Source organism: Lepidothrix coronata, unplaced genomic scaffold (genome assembly GCF_001604755.1).
Source record: "Lepidothrix coronata isolate B3197 unplaced genomic scaffold, Lepidothrix_coronata-1.0 Scaffold113, whole genome shotgun sequence".
Lineage (NCBI taxonomy): Eukaryota > Metazoa > Chordata > Aves > Passeriformes > Pipridae > Lepidothrix > Lepidothrix coronata.
Window position 1 is genome coordinate 2,708,220 of NW_016690293.1, and position 21,149 is coordinate 2,729,368.

At 36.7% G+C, this 21,149-nt stretch overlaps 1 protein-coding gene across 1 annotated transcript in view; it reads left to right on the plus strand.

Annotated features, from left to right (window-relative positions):
• Nucleotides 1-21,149, plus strand: part of NBAS (neuroblastoma amplified sequence) — a 165,869-nt gene that overhangs the window by 97,505 nt on the left and 47,215 nt on the right. The window contains exons 42-46 of the mRNA XM_017824811.1: nt 5,066-5,176; nt 8,399-8,649; nt 10,636-10,970; nt 18,177-18,395; nt 18,658-18,860. Of these exons, the coding sequence (XP_017680300.1) occupies nt 5,066-5,176; nt 8,399-8,649; nt 10,636-10,970; nt 18,177-18,395; nt 18,658-18,860 (1,119 nt within the window). The remainder of the gene's footprint in view (nt 1-5,065; nt 5,177-8,398; nt 8,650-10,635; nt 10,971-18,176; nt 18,396-18,657; nt 18,861-21,149) is intronic.

Genomic DNA, 21,149 nt, shown 5'->3' on the forward strand with positions numbered 1-21,149 from the left:
GAAATCAGAGCACAGGTGGAGGTTTGATCTCTTCCTTTCATCTCCTTTAAACCTGCCCTTGCATTCTACTGAGGTATGCCCAAGCATCATATAGTTTTTTAAAAAAAAGTTGTTAAACTGTATTTTACTCTTAATAATTTAGTTAAAGTTCCTGTATATGACTATACTTTTTCCCTGTATTCATTTATACGTCCTGAAGCTTTCACCACTTATATTCTGATATTTACCATGCTTTTATCTCACCTTTCAGAAATCCAGAATAGAAAAAAAAAAGGAAAGAAATAGGATAGTACTATCTTATCATTTTAAAAATACCTTTAATTAACATCTGCATGCAGGTACTTTAAGCTGTGAACAAGTCATGAGTATGACTTGAACTCTTTATGTTTTGAGGACAGTCACAGTTGAATAGTTGCCATATTGTCAAAGGAAGAGTTCTCTGCAATAAGAAGCTTTAAATATAATTTTTAACCAGATTTTCAGCTGATCTCTTCATAAAGCTTTTGAAGAGCATATTTAGATGTTTGCATTTTTCCATCTATGTAGCTAGTAGAAATTTGTTACTAAAAGCCATTTATATATTGAATAAGAATAGTTGTATAACTTCAGGTTCTGAACACTAAGCTTCTACTTTGCATCTATAAAATCTATACCTGCACAGATTTTGTCACTGCATTAATAAAAATAGATTGTGATAATTTTTAATGTTTCTGTTGGAATTACCTGTTATGTATATATTGTTCACTAAGCATATATCTGTAGTATGTCACTAGGTAAATGTTACATCCTGATATTATCTACTATTATTTAGTAACTTCAATGCAATATCCTTTTGTTATCACAGATACTTTGAGTGCAGGTTTACTTATGTTCTCATCCATGAGTTCTTTAGATAATGTCTTTTGTAAAAATAAAGTAAATATGAAGAGAAAGTTCCTTAGAGTAAGTAGAGATAAAAACACAATATGAAAGAGTCTGAAGATGTGAGGCTTCATAGCATGTGGATGAGAGTGGCAGTTCCGTATTAGGCACTTACAAAGGTCCAATTAATTACTTGTTCAGCTTGCAGCTTCCTTGCTTTAATCTTCTCAGTGGACTCTTAATCTGCATTTTCTAATGAAAAAGATGTGCAAATTTAATGTAATTGTGTAGCGCATTTTTTCTTATTTTTAAATTAAGTGCCTCATGTTTTTAATCTTATATGAAGTGCTGTTTGAGGGAATAACACCTGGAAGAGATGGTATGTTATTTACAAAACAGCTTTGTATTAGAATGAGCAATTTGCTAAAACTACTTAACCAATAGTTTTCTATTTTATCTTCTATATTTGGTGTATTGTATTTGGAGCTTATTGTGCGTTATTTATTCAATATTTAAAGATTCAGGTGCCTCACAGACTTAATTAACGTTATTTCTCAAGCAGTTAACAATTTATCTGGGCAAAATAGAGCTAGAAAGTATTTGTAAAGAAGTTAGGGGAACTAGAGCAAGACTGAATGGGAATTCTTGAGTAGTCAGGTGAAGTCTCGTGTAGCTTCAGGCCAGTGATAGTGTATAAGGTTTTGAATTTATTCTTTTACTTGAGGCCAGCTTTTAGGTGGTGTCTTAGGTTTGGATTTTGTTTTGTGGGGTGTTTTTGGTTTGTTTTATTTTCATTCTAGTGCTCTGTGGTCTTCAGCCCTTCACTGCTTTTTATAAAATATTGAAATCAGAAGTTGATTTTAATATTTTAATACCAATTTCTTCCTTGCCTTATGTCACCAATCTGAAATAATTATTCTGGAATTTTAGAAAAAATTGTGCGGTTATCAAGCAATCTGAATTTCATAACTTAGCATGTGCTTTTTGGGTTCTCAGAATGATTTTGGGGCATATGAAACATGTCCCTTTCTGGAAGACTTAACTAGAAAGTCTTGTGTGCAACCATTGTGTGTACTTTTGCTATCCTGCTCTGCCTGACTGCGAGTGTAGACACAGCCTGTTCTCCTGATGCATTGCTGCTACAGGACTTGACAAACAGCTGAGGTCTTCAGTCTCATTTTCATGCTTCAAACATGAGAGGAAACTAAAGCCTCTTGGCTTAAATCTTCATTTCACTTCTCCAAGTTGTTTCTTGGGATTTTTTTTAAACATTTTGGGAGGATGGGCAGCTGAAAAAGGGGATCTCATTTCCCTTTATTATGATTGAATCCAGTCTCATGCTTTGTAGCTGTTTGATGTGAACACAAACAGTTGAAGACTGCTTGTGAGCAACAGAGGTTGTGTATGATACAACAGAGGTTTTAGAGAAGATAGGAAAAAAAATTGCTCTGAGCTGCCAAATGTTTATTTCTGTCAGCTTGAATATAGTCAGCAAATGCAACTGCACAGGCATACTCTTTGATACTTTTGAAATTCATGCTACCACACAGGCAGGGTGGCTAAGAACCATCCACAGGAACTGCTTCTGATTGGTTTTGCACCACTCTTGGTTGCAACAACACCGACAAAATACATCCAAAGTGTGCCTGTGCTGGAGCCTTCTTTGGGGATTTATTTGGCAGTCCTCACAGAGACAGGTAGTCAGGGCTGGGCATGAAGAGGGGTGTGTAAAAGAAAGTTAGAAGATCCTTTACAAGACAGTGTAAAGGATTGTATAATTTCTTTTCAGCTTTTCATTTTGCAACAACTACTTCTTTTTGGTTATTATCTTGACAATAAATAAATAGCTTGTTACTGTTCTTCATTTATGTGATATAATTTCCTTAAACCTCCATTGCTTTATGCTGCTTTTCCTGAATATCCTGTTGTCTTCCCCTTAGCCAGTGGTATACCTGCTGTGCAGTTCTTGCAGAAATCTTCATCCTCAGTATAACTAGTAAGCCCCCTTGTTGACGGTACGTCAAATGATTTCTGGAAAATGCAAAGGAATGTAAGTTTGTATGTGTTGTGGTTTGGCAACAGCTGTTCTGTATCCCTGCTTAAAAAAGATCTGATTTTATGAGCTGAATGACCACCTGCACAAACTGTGGCTATCTAATCTAGAATTTACAATGTAGGGTTGTCATGGGACATGTTAATGTTGAAAAACAGAGCGTCTGCTTTTAAAGGATCAGATAACTCTTATGAAGTATTTTAAAAATATTTGGGTCGTCATCCTCTTATACATACACCATTGCCTGCTGAGTTAAAAACTCTTCTGTTTTCATGGAAGTATTGAGTCTAGTTTCAAGAGGTAGGGTATGGGAAGCCTTGCTGGGATGGAAAATCAGAGGGAAGGTTCTGTAGCCATTGGAACAGAAGAGACAGGATAATGTGTGGGATTTTTCTCTTTTTTTTTTCTTTCCTTTTCTTAAATGTGCTGTAGTAAACACTTTAATTTATATTAAAATATATTTTTCTCCTTTAATTTTGATGCTTGTGTCCTTCCTCCTTTACTTTGTATACAGGTTATTCAGTATACAGTGCCTAGTGTTTTTCACGGGTTGTCTTAACCTAGAGTCATTACAAGAGGGTTGTAGATGTTTAGCTCTTTTTGAATTTTGTTTTTGTGTGGTTTTGTTTTGCTGTTTGGTTGGGGTTTTTAGACCATTAGAGCAATAGTTATAATCCAAAGGCTTTTTGATAGCTGGTGGTGAAGATTTTTCAGCATTTTGCTTTTCTACTCAGCATTGTATATCTCATTTTAATTCTGCAATATCTGTAGCAACTATCACAGTGGAATGTGATGTTATGTTGGATTGAGCATCTAAATACTGGAATTAAATTGTATGGATGTGTCACCTGATTACCTGGAGTGGTGAGGAAGTCATAGACTCTAGCTGTCAGTGGTGTTTAATACAGATCAAGATATGGTATAGATCTATGTTTGTAAATGACAAAAAAAAAAAAGAACTGGGAGGACATGCTCTCTAATCTGTAGGGTTTTTTCTGCTCTCTTTTTATTGTTGTACTTGGATCCTGCTGATGGTATAGAAAATTTAGGGAGCAGACTTTGTGGAGCCAGAATTTAAAATATCTAAAGAAGATGTTAAGCATAATAAGATAAGGTCAAGTTTATGGAGTTAACATGAGTCATACGTTATTATAGTTTTTTAAACTAATTTACTGACAGTTACAATTGTATTTTGTAGTAGTTCACGTTGTGTAAGGTTTTTTTCTTTAGGTGCATGTGACTTTAATTAAAGCATCTAAAACAATATGGTCAGTGGTATTCACATTAAATACATTTTAAAGAAGTTGTTTGTGGGAGGTCTATTAGGAAATGATTAGAAACAGATAGTGTTTTTCTTGGAATCATCCTGAAGAAAAAAAACCTCAAACAACCAAACCAAAATCAAAACCCAAAAGCCTAGCATCAACCTTAACAGTATTGCTCCTATGCCAGCCTAAGAACAAGAATCATTTGTGTGTACTTGAACCATACTTACTTTGGTGGATTAGTAAAAAGTAATATGAAGTTAATTTCAGGCTTTCATAATTTAACAGATTCTCCATCTCTTGTTTTGTTAAGAAGATTGTACAATAACAGAAAAGCAGTTTTTACTATTTCTAGGACATTTACAAAGTGACCTGGAGATCTTCACAGCTTCTTTTAGTGTAAAATTACTAAAAGTGTTTCTGCCTGTGAACTTTGAGGAAGAGCTTTGAGGACCTCTTTATCCATTGTGCTAAAACACTGTAGGTGTTGCAACTAAATGAAATAAGTGCTAACTGTGATGTGTTACATCCTTCATCACTTTTTAATTAAAATGAAATGAAAACTGAGATTTTTCTTTAGCACAGAGGCTAAGCAGAAGCTGCCATTGAGAACCAAAATGTATGTGGAGTGTGGAGTAGGTGCTTCTCTTTGGAATATCTCTGTAGTTTTTTTGGGTTTTTTTCCTTCTATTTTTATTTTCCAAAATGGAGCACCAAGTATAAGCAAATGCAGAAAGACACACTTCATGTATTTTTTTGTTTAAAAATTATTCTAGTTTCTTGGTTTATGAAAAAAAAATTAAAAAAAAAACATTTATTTTCGTGTTGTGTCTCATGGGACTGAACGTAACTTTTCCGTATTTTCTTTCTGTCTGTTCTCTATAAGAACACTTGAAGAAAATGTCTACAAAATTGCTGTTTCTTTGGCTCAGCGATACAATGTTCCACTTTGGGAAGTTTATATGACCCATCTGGAATTTTTATTCACCGACAGTGGGTAAGTTGTCTGCTCTGCAAATGCACATACAGTTCTGTTACACAGAAAGAAGTGCTAACCTATGACAGAATTGAATTATGTTGGGAGTGGAGTTTGATTTGCGTGTTCATTTGTCTTGTGATAGTATAGGAAATTTTGTCTTTTCTGTTTGATGCTTTTGTAGCCAGCTGTGAAAATAGGTGTTGCAGGCAAGGATAGAAGTCCATATGTGTCTTATTGTTCTTCAAAAATATTCCAGGACTTTTGTTTCAGTGTTTAGGTTTCCACAGCTTTGAATGCTTAGTTCTCTCTTCCAGTAGCAACTTATCCTGTAGTTATTCCTACAGTCCCTTGGAATATGTCCTGAAACTTGGTAGTTTCTATAGTTTTGGGTTTTTTTTTTTTAAGAGGTTGGCTATTTATTGACCTCTCTTCCTACATAGTAGCAAAGGAAATAAATATATTGGAGCTTCCCTATTCACATTATGCATCTGTTCATCTCGTTTTCAGTTTTGATAGAAGCAGGTTTGTTTTTTTTTTACAGTATTTTTCTTAACTGTTCTAGCCTCCAAGATTGTGGCAGACCAGAGCTGGCACTGGTCTGGCATGAGGGGAGGGATGCTTTTAATTTCTCTTCTAAAGTTGGTTCCAAGGCCTTTATTTATTAATTTATTTTAAACTTTGGCATCTTGTCAGTCAAGTATGTTTTGCCCACTGAAAGATGAAAAAATGCATTCTATGGAAGACTAAGCTACTTGCCTGAATAGCACATGCAGATGACAGTGATGTAGAATCCCCTGTGTAATGCAGCAGCTCTTATCTTGTCTTCTGACAGACATGATCAAATTAGTTTGGTTTGTTTCGACTGTTAAATTGTGAAAGCGGCTTTAGCTTGCAGCAGTGTTTGTACCTTTCTTAACATTAACTATTAATTAAAAAGCATTTTATAAAACATGAGGGATAAAAAACAAAGCCTGGTAGATATTGGTGCATTATCTGAAGATGAAATAACAGTCTGAGATTTTCTTTGCTTCCTCCAGAAAATAGAGAAGTCGTACCCTCTAAATTTTGATGCTGCTAAATTATTTACTGCTTTAAACAAAACAGATAGTGAGGCAACACTGGGATGAATATGAAAGAGCCAGCTACTTTCTTTGGGAATAGAATATTACCTAAGGTATTTTGCAACATTTTCCTTTATTCTTGTCCTCCTTGAGTTAGTATTCATAGAATTCTGAAGTCACTGAAGTACAGAGTAACAATCTTTTCCCTAGTGAAATTCAAAAAAAAGTCTTGAAAATTGATAAAATTGATGTGTAATAGCATAATACGCTGCTGAGCATGTTTTTGTTGTATCATAATCTCATTTTAAAGTTGATTGACAGCATATGACCATTACAATATATTTAAGTCTTGGGATTATGGCATTAATAATACATGCCTCATTATACATTCATTCTGAACTGAAAAGAAGTTTATTCTAAGACTTAATCTCTTTAACCAAATATGCAGTATTTCTATAAGCCACCTTACATGAGGAGAAGCTCAAAAGGTGGACTTATGTAGTTTGTATTAACTATTTCTTTGATCACTTGATGACAAAGAAATATCACGTGTTTTTCTGTGGAATATGGGTCTGCTGAAAATTGTTTAGAATGACATTTTTTAAAATTAAGTGGAAATTTGTTTCTTTGGAAAAATCTGATCACATTTAATTACCAAAATTCTATAAAATGTATTTTATGATTTCAGCGACAGGAAATTTTATGTTTGCCTCTCACAGAACCCCTTATTCCAGAATCTTTGTGAATAACATGATGAACCCTTCCTATCCACTATCAGCCCTGCCCTAAAAACACACAGCAAACATCTGTTGATCCTGTTGATATAATTTTATGCCCAGCCAGCCTTTAGTTTCAACTTTGGATGTGAACAGAAAAATATAGTCAGATCACACCCTGCAGATACATCGGGTCCAAGTGTCTGTTTTGCCTGATATGAAGAGTGAATGATGCTTTATTTCCATTTATGGTAGAACCCTATATGGTACAACAATTAACAAATAACAAGATGTAGAGAATTAAAATAACTCTTGCAAGGTTAACAGCCTAAATGGGGTAGGTTGTAGATGTAAAAATAACTCAGAAGTATCCTATTTTCCTTCAGAAATCAGAGAATAATTTTTAAGCTGAGAGGGTTGCAATTGTGGTATTTACTGTAAGAAAATCGTCTTTAGGAATGAAACTGAGATGTGTTTTACTTGGATATCAAAGAGAAACACGGACTTAGGTGAGTCATGTGTACTCAGGGGAAAAATGATGAAATTCTGATTTAATCAGGTTTAAAGGTAGAGGAAAATCAAATGAAGATCAGATTTCCAAATGAAATGTACTACCTAATGTAACATATGATTGGATTCTGGGGAGACTCAAGGTAGTCGTCATCTGTAGGTTACTTATTTCCTCAGATTTTAGGTTAAACGTTCCACTGAGAAAGGTCTTAACTAAAGATGAGACTTCCTTGATGTGCACCCATTTTTCTCCCAGCTGAGGGAAAAAAGGAGTGATTATCTTTTACGTAGTCAGCTGGAAATGTCTGAATTCATGCTATGAAAGAGCTAACGTATTCTTTTCAAAAGAGTCAGGAAAAAATTTCCTGAAGCAGTGAGACTGACTGAGGTCAACCCAGGGTTTGCTGATATTTTCATAAGCTTTCATGGATGACAATTCAAGGAACAACTTGGTAAAACTGTCAGAAAAAATATCCTAAGCACGAATAAGTGTCAAATAGATTAACTGGTGGGCAAGAGCCAATTTTCATTGATAATATCTCTCGAAGTATGCACAGGTACTCATCAACTACAGAAAATAGAATATAATAGATTGGGAAAACTTCTAACTGGGCAATAGGATCTTCAAGCATCATTCCACCACAAGTGGTTTGTTTGTTTGTTTAATAAAGGCTTCCTTTACACATACCTTGGATGTATTTCTACTTTTACATATAGCTATACTTACCTTTTCAATATTCATGACCCTTAATCTGCGTGTCCGAGTCAACAGATAGCAGGATCAGGAAATAGAAGAGTTGCTTAACTTTTGTTTATAGAGAATAACAACTATCTAAATATTTATGAATGATACCTTAAACAAAGGAAAGTATTGTCCTGTCTCCCAAGTGTGCAGCTGAAGAGTGTCTCATGGCACGTCCAGGCCTTTAAACAAAAATTATTTCTAAACGCAGGTTATCGACACTGAAAATAGAAGAAAGAGCACAAAGTCTTGGTCTCTTTGAGACTTTGAAAACCAATCCCGAAGCCTTACATGAACACATGGTTAAATATGTTTACCCAAGTATTGAAGGCCAAGATCACCAGCGGTTGCTTTATTATTTTACACTCCTTGAAAACTGTGGTTGCTCAGAAGTGGTGAACCGTGCACTTAAACCTGAAACTCACATCCGACTCCTGAAAAAATTCAAAGCAGTTGCACCAGGTAGGAGAGTACCTCTTTCTTTTCTTCATCGCTGTATTTATTATTCTGGTATGTAAGTGTTAACATGATTATGCTCAGCTAGTGTATACTTTTCAGGTAATTGTTTTTTCTCAGAGCACATCAGATGAATGCAAGTAATTTAATAGTCTTATTAAGTTCCTTCTCTTTGTATTACTGGAAATCTGTTTGATCACAGCAAGAAAAAAGTATTTAAAAACAGATTTCTGTTGGTGACACGAGTTAAAATTATTGTCACTATTTCACAGTGAATTTTAAAATAAAACATACCAACCTCCTACAGCATAATTTTTAGTACTTCAAGTTTAACATGAAAGATACTTAAGACAGTTTACCTTTTAAAAGTCTGAATTACAGAATATATTAGGAACTTTAAACATTTTGTGTGTTTGATTGTCTTAATGAGGATAATTTTTTTGTCTTAGAATATTTTTTTGTTGTCTGTTATCCTTGATGTTACTTTTTGCTTTTGTGGAAGTACGGCATCTTCATCGTACATTTTCAGACAATGCCTGTAAAAATGCACTACTGCAAAGGACTCTGAAATTTTGAATACTAGTTTCAGTTTGGTTGTTATTCAAGTACTAACAGTATCTTGCATTTCAGTTGTCTGACTCCAAATCCAGTTTCAGAATGAAAAATATACACTGCATTACCTGCTGTGGGGATGAATTAATTGTTCAGTACTGGAACTTCATGTTGCTGCAGAGTTTGGAGACATGATGCATATGAATTCATGTATTGCAGAAAGAAAAAAGTCAATAATTTTTGGAGAGGAGGGATAACCTTCAGTTCTTGTTGATATTATTCAACACTCAAGTTCTATGATGCTTGTCAAAGAAAAATCTGCCAAAAAGTTATTTTTTGCCTTCAAAGTTATTTTAAATGTTGCTTAAAAAAAAAAAGTCCTGGGACCATACATCAGACATAAATTAGTCACTTAGTATGGTAAAAAATTAAATCTATTGTACTGCACACACTTAAACATCTCAGTGTTCAGCGTGGTTTAGAGATGGATAGGAGTCCAGAAACAACATCAAAGTGTTTACAGAGGTCACAGGCCTGAAGTACATGAATAAAAACATGGCGGTAGAAGTCAGTTATCTTAGGAATTATATGCTAAGAGATTAAAATAGTATTATTGCTAGAAATACTTTTGTTGTTGCTAGGTTAATTTGCAAGGGTTTTCTTCCTGTTTTCTTCCAGAGTAGTAACAGGACTCTTGATTATAGATACTGATGTAAATGTATCTACATGTCCTGTCTCTAGGACATGTTGACCTTACTTAGTTTACTTGGGATTAGTGCCTTGCATTTTTTTGCCAAGTGGTAAATACCTTTGTAACATGATCAGAATACATATTTTTAAATTAATGAAGACTTATTTCTTGAAGAGCGTGAGGCTTTCTAGGCCTTATATTTAAATAATAGCATGATTCTCTATATGTGCTCTTGCTTCTTTGAGAATCTGCTTTTTTTAGTTTGTATCACAGAATCACAGAACAGTTTGGGTTGGAAGGGTCCTTGAAGATCATCATGTTCCAACACACCTGCCGTGGGCAGGGACACCTTCTCCTAGATGGGTTGCTCCAAGCCTCGTCCAACCTGGCCTTGAACACTTCCAGGGATGGGGCAGCCACAGCTTCTCTGGGCAACCTCTTCCAGGGTCTCACCACCTCACATTGAAGAATTCTTTCCAAATATCAAATCTAAATCCACCCTCTTTCAGTTTAAAGCCATTCCCCCTTGTTCTATCAATATATAATGTTAAAATACGTTCCATGGATTGAGAAATTTCACATGCATCAGGACATCATAAAATCCCACTCTGTCAGTATGTAAGTTTGTAAAAGGGGATGGGCTAGAATCTTTCTAGTTCTGTGGATACTAGTGTTGTTATATACATAATTGTAGAGTTTGAGTGATTTAATTGTTAATAACTTCTACCTCTTCCTCCTTTTGTCACTAGGTCTTAATTACAAAAAACTAACAGATGAAAATGAAAATCCTCTGGAAACACTGGAGCCTGTCCTTACAAGTCAAAATATCTTATCTATTTCCAAACTGGCTCCTAAAATTCCTAAAAAAGATGGCAGCATGCTGTCGTCAAGCTCTGTTTATACTGTCTGGTTACCAAAACTTTTTTGGAATGGTGATCACCATCTCATTAAAAAGATACCAGAAACCATGGACGAGTGGCTACATGCATATGATATGTGTTCAAAATACTTCGATAGACTTGATCCAGGTGATATTGTTACTTTCATTGATGAAATTACCTTTTCTTCAAAAGCTGTCACAAAGGTAAGCAGATTTTTTTTTTGAGAATTTTAGTCCTCAGGTGAGGCATAGTTCATATTATCAAGAAGAAAGTCTCAGGAAATGTTATATTTTTCATTTTATGTTCTTTAAAGATATATTCATGAACCTACCTTCCTATTCCTACCTTTTCTTTATATGGCTTATATATATAAAAAAAAGGATTTTTATTCAGTTAGAGGAGTTAGCTCTGTGGATGATTTTTTGATGGAACCCCAAAGTCCCTGTATTCCTGTTCAGCAGAGAATAAGATACTGTGTATTTCATAGACTCATAGAATGGTTTGGGAGGGACCTTAAAGACCATCTAGTTCTGACCCCTTTGCCATGGAGGGTTGCTGCATTTTTTCCTTATATCTAATCTAAACCTGCCCTCTTTCAGTTTAAAGCCATTTTACTTTTTCCTATCACTAAATGCCCTTGTAGAAAGCTCTCTTGCAGGCTCCATTTAGGTACTTGAAAGCTGATCTAAGGTCTTCCCAGAGCCCTCTACTTACTGAACAACCCCAGCTCTCTTAGCCTGTCTTGATGGGAGAGGTGCTCCAGCCTTCTGAGCATCTTTATGGCCTCCTCTGGGTTCAGTCCCACTGTCCCTGTTTTCGATGGAGGTGCTAAACGGTGCCAGTCCCAATACTGACCCTGACGAACACCACTTGTCAATGCTCTCCACACACTTGGACATTGAGCTGCTAATGCAACTCTTTGCATGTGGCCATCCAGCCAATTTTTTATCCACTGAGTCAAATCCTTGTCTCTCCAGTTTGTGTGCCATATGTCATGCAGGACAGTGTCAAATGCTTTGCATTTGCCGGTAGATGATATCAGTTTCTCTTCCTTCATCCACCAATTTCTGATGCAGAAATGTCATCGAGTGACTCAACTTTCTCCATGTCCCAGGTAACCAGGTCTCCCATTTCCTTCCAGAGAGGGCTCATATTTTCCCTGGTCTTTCTTTTATCACTGGTATACCTACAGAAGCTTTTCTTGTAGCCCTTGACATCCTTGGCAAGATTTAGTTCTAACAGCACTTTAGCTTTCCTAACCTGATCCCTGGCTACTGTGACAATTTCTCTGTATGTCTGGCAGGGTACTTGTCCTTGCTTCCACCCTCTGTAGCCTTCCTTTTTGTGTTTGAGTTTGTCCAAGAGCTCCTTGTGCATCCACGCAGGCCTCCTAGAGTTTTTGCCTGACTTGCTCTTTGTTGGGATACGTCACACCTGTGCTTGGAGAAGGCTAGCCTTGAATATCAGCCAACTTTCATGACTCCCTCTTCGCTTTATCCCATGGTACTCTACCATGTAGATCCCTGAAGAGGCCTAAGTCTGCTCTCCTGAAGTCCAGGATAGTGAGCTTGCTATGCTCTCTCCTTGCTGCACTAAGGCTCCACTGCCTTTGGGTGGTTGTATTTGTTTATTTATTTGTACTCATCCTATAAGTCATTGTGCCACAGGCTTGTGCTTAGTACTAGGCTTTTGCATTCTGAATAAGATGCTCCACAGAGAAAAGAATTCTGGACCAAATATATATGGTTTCTAAGCACTGTAATAGTATAAATGGTAAACTCTGTCATAATTGCCATCTGGCTGAAAGCCTGGTTTGGAAAGAATGTGCTTTCTTTTTGACCAGTGAAACCTACTTATAAGGACATTTTCAGCATAAAGTTTCCTCATGTATGTATCTGTACTGTGACACACAAAAGAGAAATGAGATTTCTTAGGTTTTACCTTATTAAAGGATCTAGAGATGTCTTCACTAACTTTATCTGAAATGAAAAGGGGATAAAGAGGTGTTCTTTAGTTTGGGGGTGTGTGTCTTTTTAATTCTGTATTGTGATAATTTTTCTGAGGATTTTATTCATGATGTTTCCTGAGGTGAATTTCAATTTGTTCCCTCTTTGGATACTGTGTTAATGATCCCTCGATATTAGTATAGGTTTATTACAACTTATCTAACCTCTATCTATATTAGAATTTGGTGAAAAAAAAAATTGCTAGCTGGGAAAATAAGCAGCTTTGTCAGCACAAAATTTGTGCTGTGATCTGACTGTCATGCTAGACCAACACATTTTACCACTAGTTCCATCAGTGATCACTAGTCTCTTAAGCCTGTTTAGCAGAACTGTTGCCTTGGTTTAGGTGTTTTGATCCTTTTTATCCCATGATAGTACTTTTTCATTCTTATCAGGAAAGACTGAGGCTCATCCTGGGACCTTAATTGCCAGACTTGACCCTGGACTGAGATATCAGGGGGATAACTGTTACCTAATGAGAAAGAAGTACTGTCTTATGCATCACCACTGCTAGTGACTACTTGAAGCTCTTGCTGTTAATGTGTCTTGGGAATTTCAAGTTTCACTATTCTCTTAAGATGAGTAGGAGTAGCAAGAAAGAAATACTGATGACAGGGTTATTGTGTTTAGTGGCCAAGCAGAATTTTGTAGTAGAAATATGTTATCTTTTTTGGCTGTGAGAGATACTCAGGAAGTGCTTGAAACAGTTGGTCAAATGATCTAATTTAGTATGTCCCCTGCACCGTGTTTGGGAGTGAAACAGCTGTTTAACCAGCTTGCAACTAGTTTTGCCTCAGGATCCCATCCAGTTTTCAAGTGGAAGTGTACAATGAGTACTGGCTTCTGCAGCTTCTTGTTCTTACTGAGAAAGACAGGAATGTGATGGGCTTTGACAGGGGCCTTCTTCACTTCTCCCCTTCGAAGAGCTCTTCGTTTTAGCTTTCTCGTGAATTGAATGAAAAGGAGGATGAATGAGCAGTGCTTGACTGTGCAAAGGGGATGAGAGAATGTCAGAATTGGAGAAATGGATGAGAAATTTGCACTTAATGAAAAGGCAACAAACATTGTTACGCTGACTTGTATTTTAAGATGTGACGCAGTGTTAGGTACTTAAGTGCTAAGAGCTCAGAGATTCTTTTCTTCCATGTTTCTTGCAATTAGTAGAATTGAGTTACCACCTGGAAGATAAGATTCGGGCCTTAAGGGTTTATAGACACGGTGACACTGGATGGCAGGAACTGTGTGAGAAGAGATCCATCATAGTGGGACTTCAATAAATCGTAGACCCAAAGTAACACGGTTAATGTAGTTGAAGAAGGTGAAGATTGATGCAATATTTTTGTTGTGTTTGTGGTAAATGAAACAGATAAAGTCCTTTACACTTTGTCAGTACCTTCCTCACACATTGAAGGACTGAAGTATTGATCCTTTGACCGCAGCAGCTCACTGCTGCAAGCAGTGAGAGGGTTCCTGCTTGTGGCATTTTTACTCAGAAATGCTTTTAACTCTAAATAACTATTTAAGTCTTTCTGACTAAGTAATAATCCAGTCCACCTCTGTAATGTTAAGAATAGGGTATTTGTGTGTATGGAACAGATTTCTCCCTATATGGGAGATATTCCAAATATTCGTTGGAACTACTACTTATATTTTTGCATGCATTTTAAGTCTGTCATCTTTTTTTGCAGCAGCTCTATTTGCTTTTAAATAATACTGCTGTCATAGATTCTTAATTATAGTAATGATCATATCAACTTTTTGCTCTGATGATTTCTCATTTATTCCCCTCTCTGTGATCTTTGTGAAGCATTTTAGGTAATTTGTTGTTTTTTTTTTTTTATTCCTTTGTTGTAAGCATTTTGTTCATTGTGCTAGAGAGTCGGTTATGTCTCCAGAGAACCATCTGTTTCAGAGCTCATAGGTCACTGCCCTGATGGTTTTTTTGATTAACAGTACTCTGGAAAAAAAAATCCAACGCAACAAAACCACAACAATCTGAAAATAGTCTTTTTAAATCATTGTGTTTTCATTGTTGGCATACGCTACAAATGGAGATTGGCACAGTATGTTGATTAGGAAGAAAAGGCTACAGCTTTAGATAGCAAAAGCAGAGTAAAAAGTGATTGTATCACCAGTTAAGTCTTCTGTAGAGAAAAAAAAGCTGAAATTTTCTTTACATGGGCTGTTCCTCACAGCATTCCATAGGCTCAGACACGTTCATTCAGACTATGGCTGATGACATTTTTTCTTGTTTTTTACTAATCCATCTTTTTTAGCTTCTCTTCCAACTTCTGATGAAAAAAGAAGGACTTTGCTTGCAACTCAATGTTTTTAGTTGAAATGTTGACTTATTTTCTCTGAATCAGTAATACTTCTTTGACAGGTGTGGATTGGGAACCTATTATGACTGGATATTAACCTGAATAATTTTCTTGACTTTAGTGCCATTGAATGACTTTAAATACCATTTAAAATGATAGTATAAATAGCTCAGTTTAAAAAGAAATGCTCAAAATAATGTTCACTGTCTTTTGTCTGTCTGATTGACTTCTTAACGCTGCATAAAACACTTAAGGAAAACGACAGGGCATGACATTGCCTGAAGGTGTACAAGAAATGTGTTAATATTGTTCTTACATGGCTTGACTGCATTCAGATGTTACTTTCGGAATTACTTGTCTTCTTTTTATCGCTTTTTATCACTGTGCTTCAGTTCAGTTGGTTTGTCTTGTCTGACCTTGTTTTCTTCATGGATATTTGACAGTACTTCTTTTTTTAGTATGTGTGAGATACTTTTTTCTGCCTTTTATTTATATTGTTATTTTAATTAAATCTGCTTCAAGAACGTGTAATAGGAAACTTCATGAATAATATCTTTTCTTTAACTAGTTCCTTACAAAGATTAAAACTTTTTCACTGATTTCCAGATGAATTGTACGAGGTCAGGTAGGGATGGAGTTAACTTTCATCATAGCAGCCTCAGCGGGGCTGTGCTTTGGATTTGTAACTAAAACAGTGTTGATACCACACCATCTTGGCCCTTGCTGAGCACTGTTTGCACAGTGTCAAGGCTTTTTTTTTGCAACAACTCAGCACTGAGTAGGCTGTAAGGTGGGCAAAAAGTGGGCATGGATGCAGCCAGGACAGCTGACCTGGGCTGGCCAAAGGTGCATTCTGTGTCATGTAATGTCATGCTCAGTAGTAACAAGGAGTTGGAGGGTGTGTTCCAAGATAGTTGTTGCTTGGAGGAGGGCTGTGCATTGCCCTGCTTCTGGGAGGTGGTCAGGGATTACCTTGGCTCATTCATTTCTTTCCTCTCTCCTTCATGTGTTAAACTATCTTTATCCTGCTTTTCCTCTTCTTTTTCTCTCTCCCAGTAGGAACTGGGAGCCAACTTTTGTTATTCCATAGCTGTTTAACCTGCTTCTGAATTAACGAATGTAAATACTTACCATTCTAGTATGTCTGGTTGGCTTATGGCTACATGACATTTGGTTAGTGTAATATGTAAAGCTGGGGTCAAAAGCAATGTGGGCAGCAGTTCAAGGGAGGTGTCTCTGCCCCTCTACTCTGCTCTGGTGAGACCCACCTGCAGTGCTGCATCCAGCTCTGGGGTCCCCAGCACAGGAAGGACATTGACCTGTTGGAATGAGTCCAGAGGAGGGCATTCAAGATGATTAGAGGGGTAGAGCACCACTCCTATAAGAAAAGGCTGAGAGAATTGAGATTGTTCAGTCTGGAGAAGAGAAGGCTGTGGGGTAACCTAATTGTGGCCTTCCAGTACCTGAAGGGAGCCTACAAGAAACATGGGGAGAAACTGTGTACAAGGGCATGTAGTGACAGGACAAAGGAGAATGCCTTCAAACTGGAAGAGTGTAGGTTTAAATTGGATGTTAATAAGAAATGCTTCATTGCGAGGGTGGTCAGGCAGTGGAACAGATTGCCCAGAGAAGCTGTAGCTGCCCCATCCCTGGAAGTGTTCAAGGCCAGGTTGAATGGGGCTCTGAGTAACCAGGTCTAGTGGAAGGTGTCCCTGTCCATGGCAGGGGTGTTGGAACAAGGTGATCTTTAAGGTCCCTTCCAACGCAGGCCATTCTATGATTCTGTGATTTAGTGGCAGATATGGGATCTGGACCCAACAATTCCATCTGAACACCATGAAACATTTTTCATTATGAGGGTGACTGATCACTGGCACACATTGCACAGAGAGGTTGTAGAGTCTCCCACATTGTAGTTATTCAGCGTAGTCCTTGGCAAGGGGCTCTAGGTGGCTCTGTTTGAGTAGGCATTTGGACCAGATGCTCTCTGGAGGTCCCTTCGAAGCAGTCTGTGTTTCAGTGTTGCCAGAATCTCAGGTTTTTGTGGCATTAAAAGGAGGGGAGCTGTTTCCATAATCTTGAAGTTGCATGTTAATCACTGGCAATAAGAGTAGCAAGGTCAACATCTTCATGTACAAGTGAACGTTACTTGCACAGTGCTCTATTAATAAATACTTCCATACTCTGAGAAGAATGGGCTTATGAGATGAATTTTTACCCTCAGGAGTGAAATCTGTTGAGCTGAAATAGTATGTGATATTCTTTGGTTTGAAAAGAGATTTTTAGGATTTTTCATTACGCATTACAACCTATAGATTTAAAAATCTTTTTAACCTGTAAAAGCTTTTTTAAAATAAAACTTCACATGCAAACAAAACATAAACAGCCCCTAAGCTACACTTTTTTTTATTACTGGCTGTGATACCAAATCTCATTACTGAAGCTGACTAGAAGTATAGAGGATAGCAATTCATGTTTTGGAATAAAATAACCAGAGAAATGATATGTCGATAGTGCTGCATTTTGGCACTACGCAAATGTGAATGCAAAATTAAAATAGTCTTGGGAAGAACCTGTATTCTTTTTTTTCTTTTCTTTCTGAATGCTTTATTCTGTATATGTTTATGGCATTATGACTTCTAAACTGGCAGTGTATTGACACTGTTCTCTCAGATATAAGTTAGATGGAATACTTAAGAGAGATGCAAAAGGCAAACAATTTAATTTTCAGTTAGTCTTATAAAGTGGTCCTTGGATATCTCTCAATGCAGAATTAAAAATCAAAGCTTATAAGGTAGCAGTCTACAAAAGTAATAAATATTATTAGGAAAAGAAGTTTCATATGGTTTAAAATGAGCAAGAGTCAATGTCAGTAAAAGGAAGGACAATAGAAGAAAGTGATGGAATACTGATAATTTTTAAATAAATGACTTATAAGAAATAAAGTTGTTTCATTAAATACTTCTTCTAGTTTTATGCTGTGTTGTGGAGCAGTGGAGCCACCTGACCTCTAGGCACTGCTGTAATCCAAATACTAGCATATGGGTGATGAATGAATAAATAATTGAGTAATCTTTTTCAGCTGCCAGTTGAAGCCAGGATAGAAGTGACTAAGAAGGCTATTAAGGCAGTCAAACATCTTTCTGAGAAATCAAGAAAAAAAACTTCTGAGGATGACATGAAAGATGCGGAAAATCTCTCTGTTGCTTATGAAGAAATTCTGAGTCACTTGCAACAATCTCTTGCTCATCTGGAAACACTCAATCACAGTTTTATCACTTACTTGAAAAACAGCGAACAGGTAATGATTACTGATCAAATGTTTGTTTTGAGTGTTACCATGACTTGCAGTGATAGACATCATTCTTCTGTCATATTTTATTAATGTTTTCTACTTTTGATTTTATTGACCTGGTTTTTGAAAATTCACTTCTATCAATCTCTTCTTTTTCTCAGTATATGTTAATTCTTAGTAGAAAGGAAGATTCTGATACAGCCCTGTAAATAAGCAGGTCTTACTGATTAGTAACACTGATTAGTGTTCAAAAATTATCTGTTCACAGGATACACTACAGAAGTATGGCTATTTATATGATTTGTCAAGGTCAGAGAAAGAAAAAATCCATGAGCAAGCAGTATCTATGTGTATAGATGGTCAGCCCCTGGACATGATACAGCAGTTGTTACAAGTGGCTGTTGGAGATCTAGGTCTTTCTCCCAAGGATATTGTCGAATGTGCTATTAAAAAAATTGTAGGTATATTAAGGTAAGCACACTTCCTCAGTTAAGCCCAAAAATCTTTCTTCAGGGTTTTTGGAGGGTTTTTTTTGGTTGGTTGGGTTGCTATGTTGGTTTGTTGTGGGGGTTTTGTTTGGTTGGTTTGGTTTATTAGTTGTGAGTACTTGTTTGCTTTCAATGTTTGGATTTTGCAGAAAATTAAACAGTAACAGGTGAGTTCTTGGATTGCTTATGCTCCTGTTTACCTATCATTTCATATTTAGGCAGTTACGTTTCTCTGAGATTGGGAAACCAGGGCAATCCAAACAAATTAATACACAGAACTCATCCTGTTCACTGGAACATGCTTTTAAGTTAAAAGTGTTGGCTTTGCAATATTGTTCCATTATGTGTGCGCATTTGTGAATTTTTGGAAAATTTGCGACTGCACATAATTATTCTCCCTTAAACAGAGTTAAAAGGCATTTTTGTTGGAAATGGTGGATAACTCATGCAGGCATTTGGGTAGCAGAAGCCTAGCAATGGCTGTTGCCACAACAGCATGTCCTACCAGAAGTAGTACAATTTTCATCTTCAAAATAACTTGCTGAGGCATTTCTAGGAGCTGTCTTTTCATGTTGTTTGGTTTGGTTTTTATTTGCAAGGTTTTGAAAAACGTGTATATTTGTCCTTAAAAAACCCTACATTTTTCTTCTTTGTTCTTGTAAATAGTGCTTCTTAGAGTTTTTGATCTTCTTCCATCTCCCTTAGTGTCATACCCTACTTCCAAATGAAAGAGCAAACGTGGTGCTTTATGCTCTTGCAGCACTTAAAAGCAAGAGTGATACCCTAAAAACCCCCAACTTGCTAACTACTTGGAGAGAAACAAGTTTCTAATGTGAGGAAGGGGGTTTTTTTGCTCAACTCTTCCATTGTTGTCATTGTCACTGGTTTTTGCTGTTAGTGCCATCATACCATAAGCAATCCTATATGCTGTACCTTAAGGAGATTCTTTTGAGATCTGGACAAGACCTGGATGATGCAAAGGAACATGAAATACGATTGGTTCTGAGCATCTTAATCTTGTTAGCAGTGAGTTTAAAGTTTGCATTAACTTCAATGCAACGATCTTTATAGTGTAATGTATTCTTTGTAATCTAATCTTGCTTCCAAATTACAGTTCTAACACTTGAGAGAAGCACTGAAAACTTTGTAGTCATGGTTCTGTGCACATGACATTGGTTTTTAACAAGGTTTAGGATATGTGGAAGTCCAGAGATTTTTGTCGTGAGATAAGAGCAACCTGTCCACTTTCCTGCCAAGGAATTGGCACCATTCTGACCCCTGCCTTAGTGTGATGGGATCCATGTGTCTGTCTTGATGTTCTCTGTCAGAACAGCTTAACCAAAGAGTCCCACTGCTGCTGGACTAGAACTGAGATGTGAAATTTTAACACAGAAAGCAGAGGATGAAGTTCACCTACATCCGTATTTGTGTTCCCAGGATGAAGAAAGCCTGAGATTTTTGTTTTGCCATCATTGTTGAGAGACTATCAATGAGCTCTTAAGGATCCATCTGTCTGTGATACTCCTTCTCCTTCAGAGCATCATAAAAGTGTTCATTATGTCTTTTTTCTGCAGTCAAGTGAAATTAATCCATCAGGGATTTTTTTTGATTTCAGAAACCCCTCATAGATTTCATATTGCTGGGTGCTGCCTGTTGCCTTTTGCTGACTGGAAGTGTTGTACTGAATATTCCAAATGAAGTATCGCTGTATCTTTGATCTAGTGTTCATTAGAATTATTTTCTTCTGTCATATTTTTTTATTGGGGGGAGGGGGAGATATTTGTATATGGTCCATTATAAATGAGCATATACTTCTCATTTAACTATTCATACAAGACTCTCTGCTGAAGTATTTCTGTTCCAGAGAGATACATGCAACAAGTGTGAAAGAGTGTTCTGCTGTTAGATGGCTGCTAAACATTTCAGTACTTCTAAGACCAGTTTAGATAGATAAAACTTTGAGAATTTATCCTGTTGTTCTGCATGCAGAAAAATTATGTGAGCAAGGTGATCTGAATGCACATACCAGAAATAGGAAAACAAGTCTAGCATGTAAAATTATCTATGACTCTACTTGTTCTTCAGCATGTATGTGTATATTACGGCAGATTGAAGTGCCACAGACGAAAAGAAGGCAGCCTGTCAAATTGTTTGCAGTCCTCTTTGGCAGAAAATTGAATTCTTTTGTCACTCAGTTTGTGTTCACAGCATCCTCAGTGATGGTAGAGCTTTTGCATAGCAACATAAGTAATATTGTCTTTCTTGTCTGGGT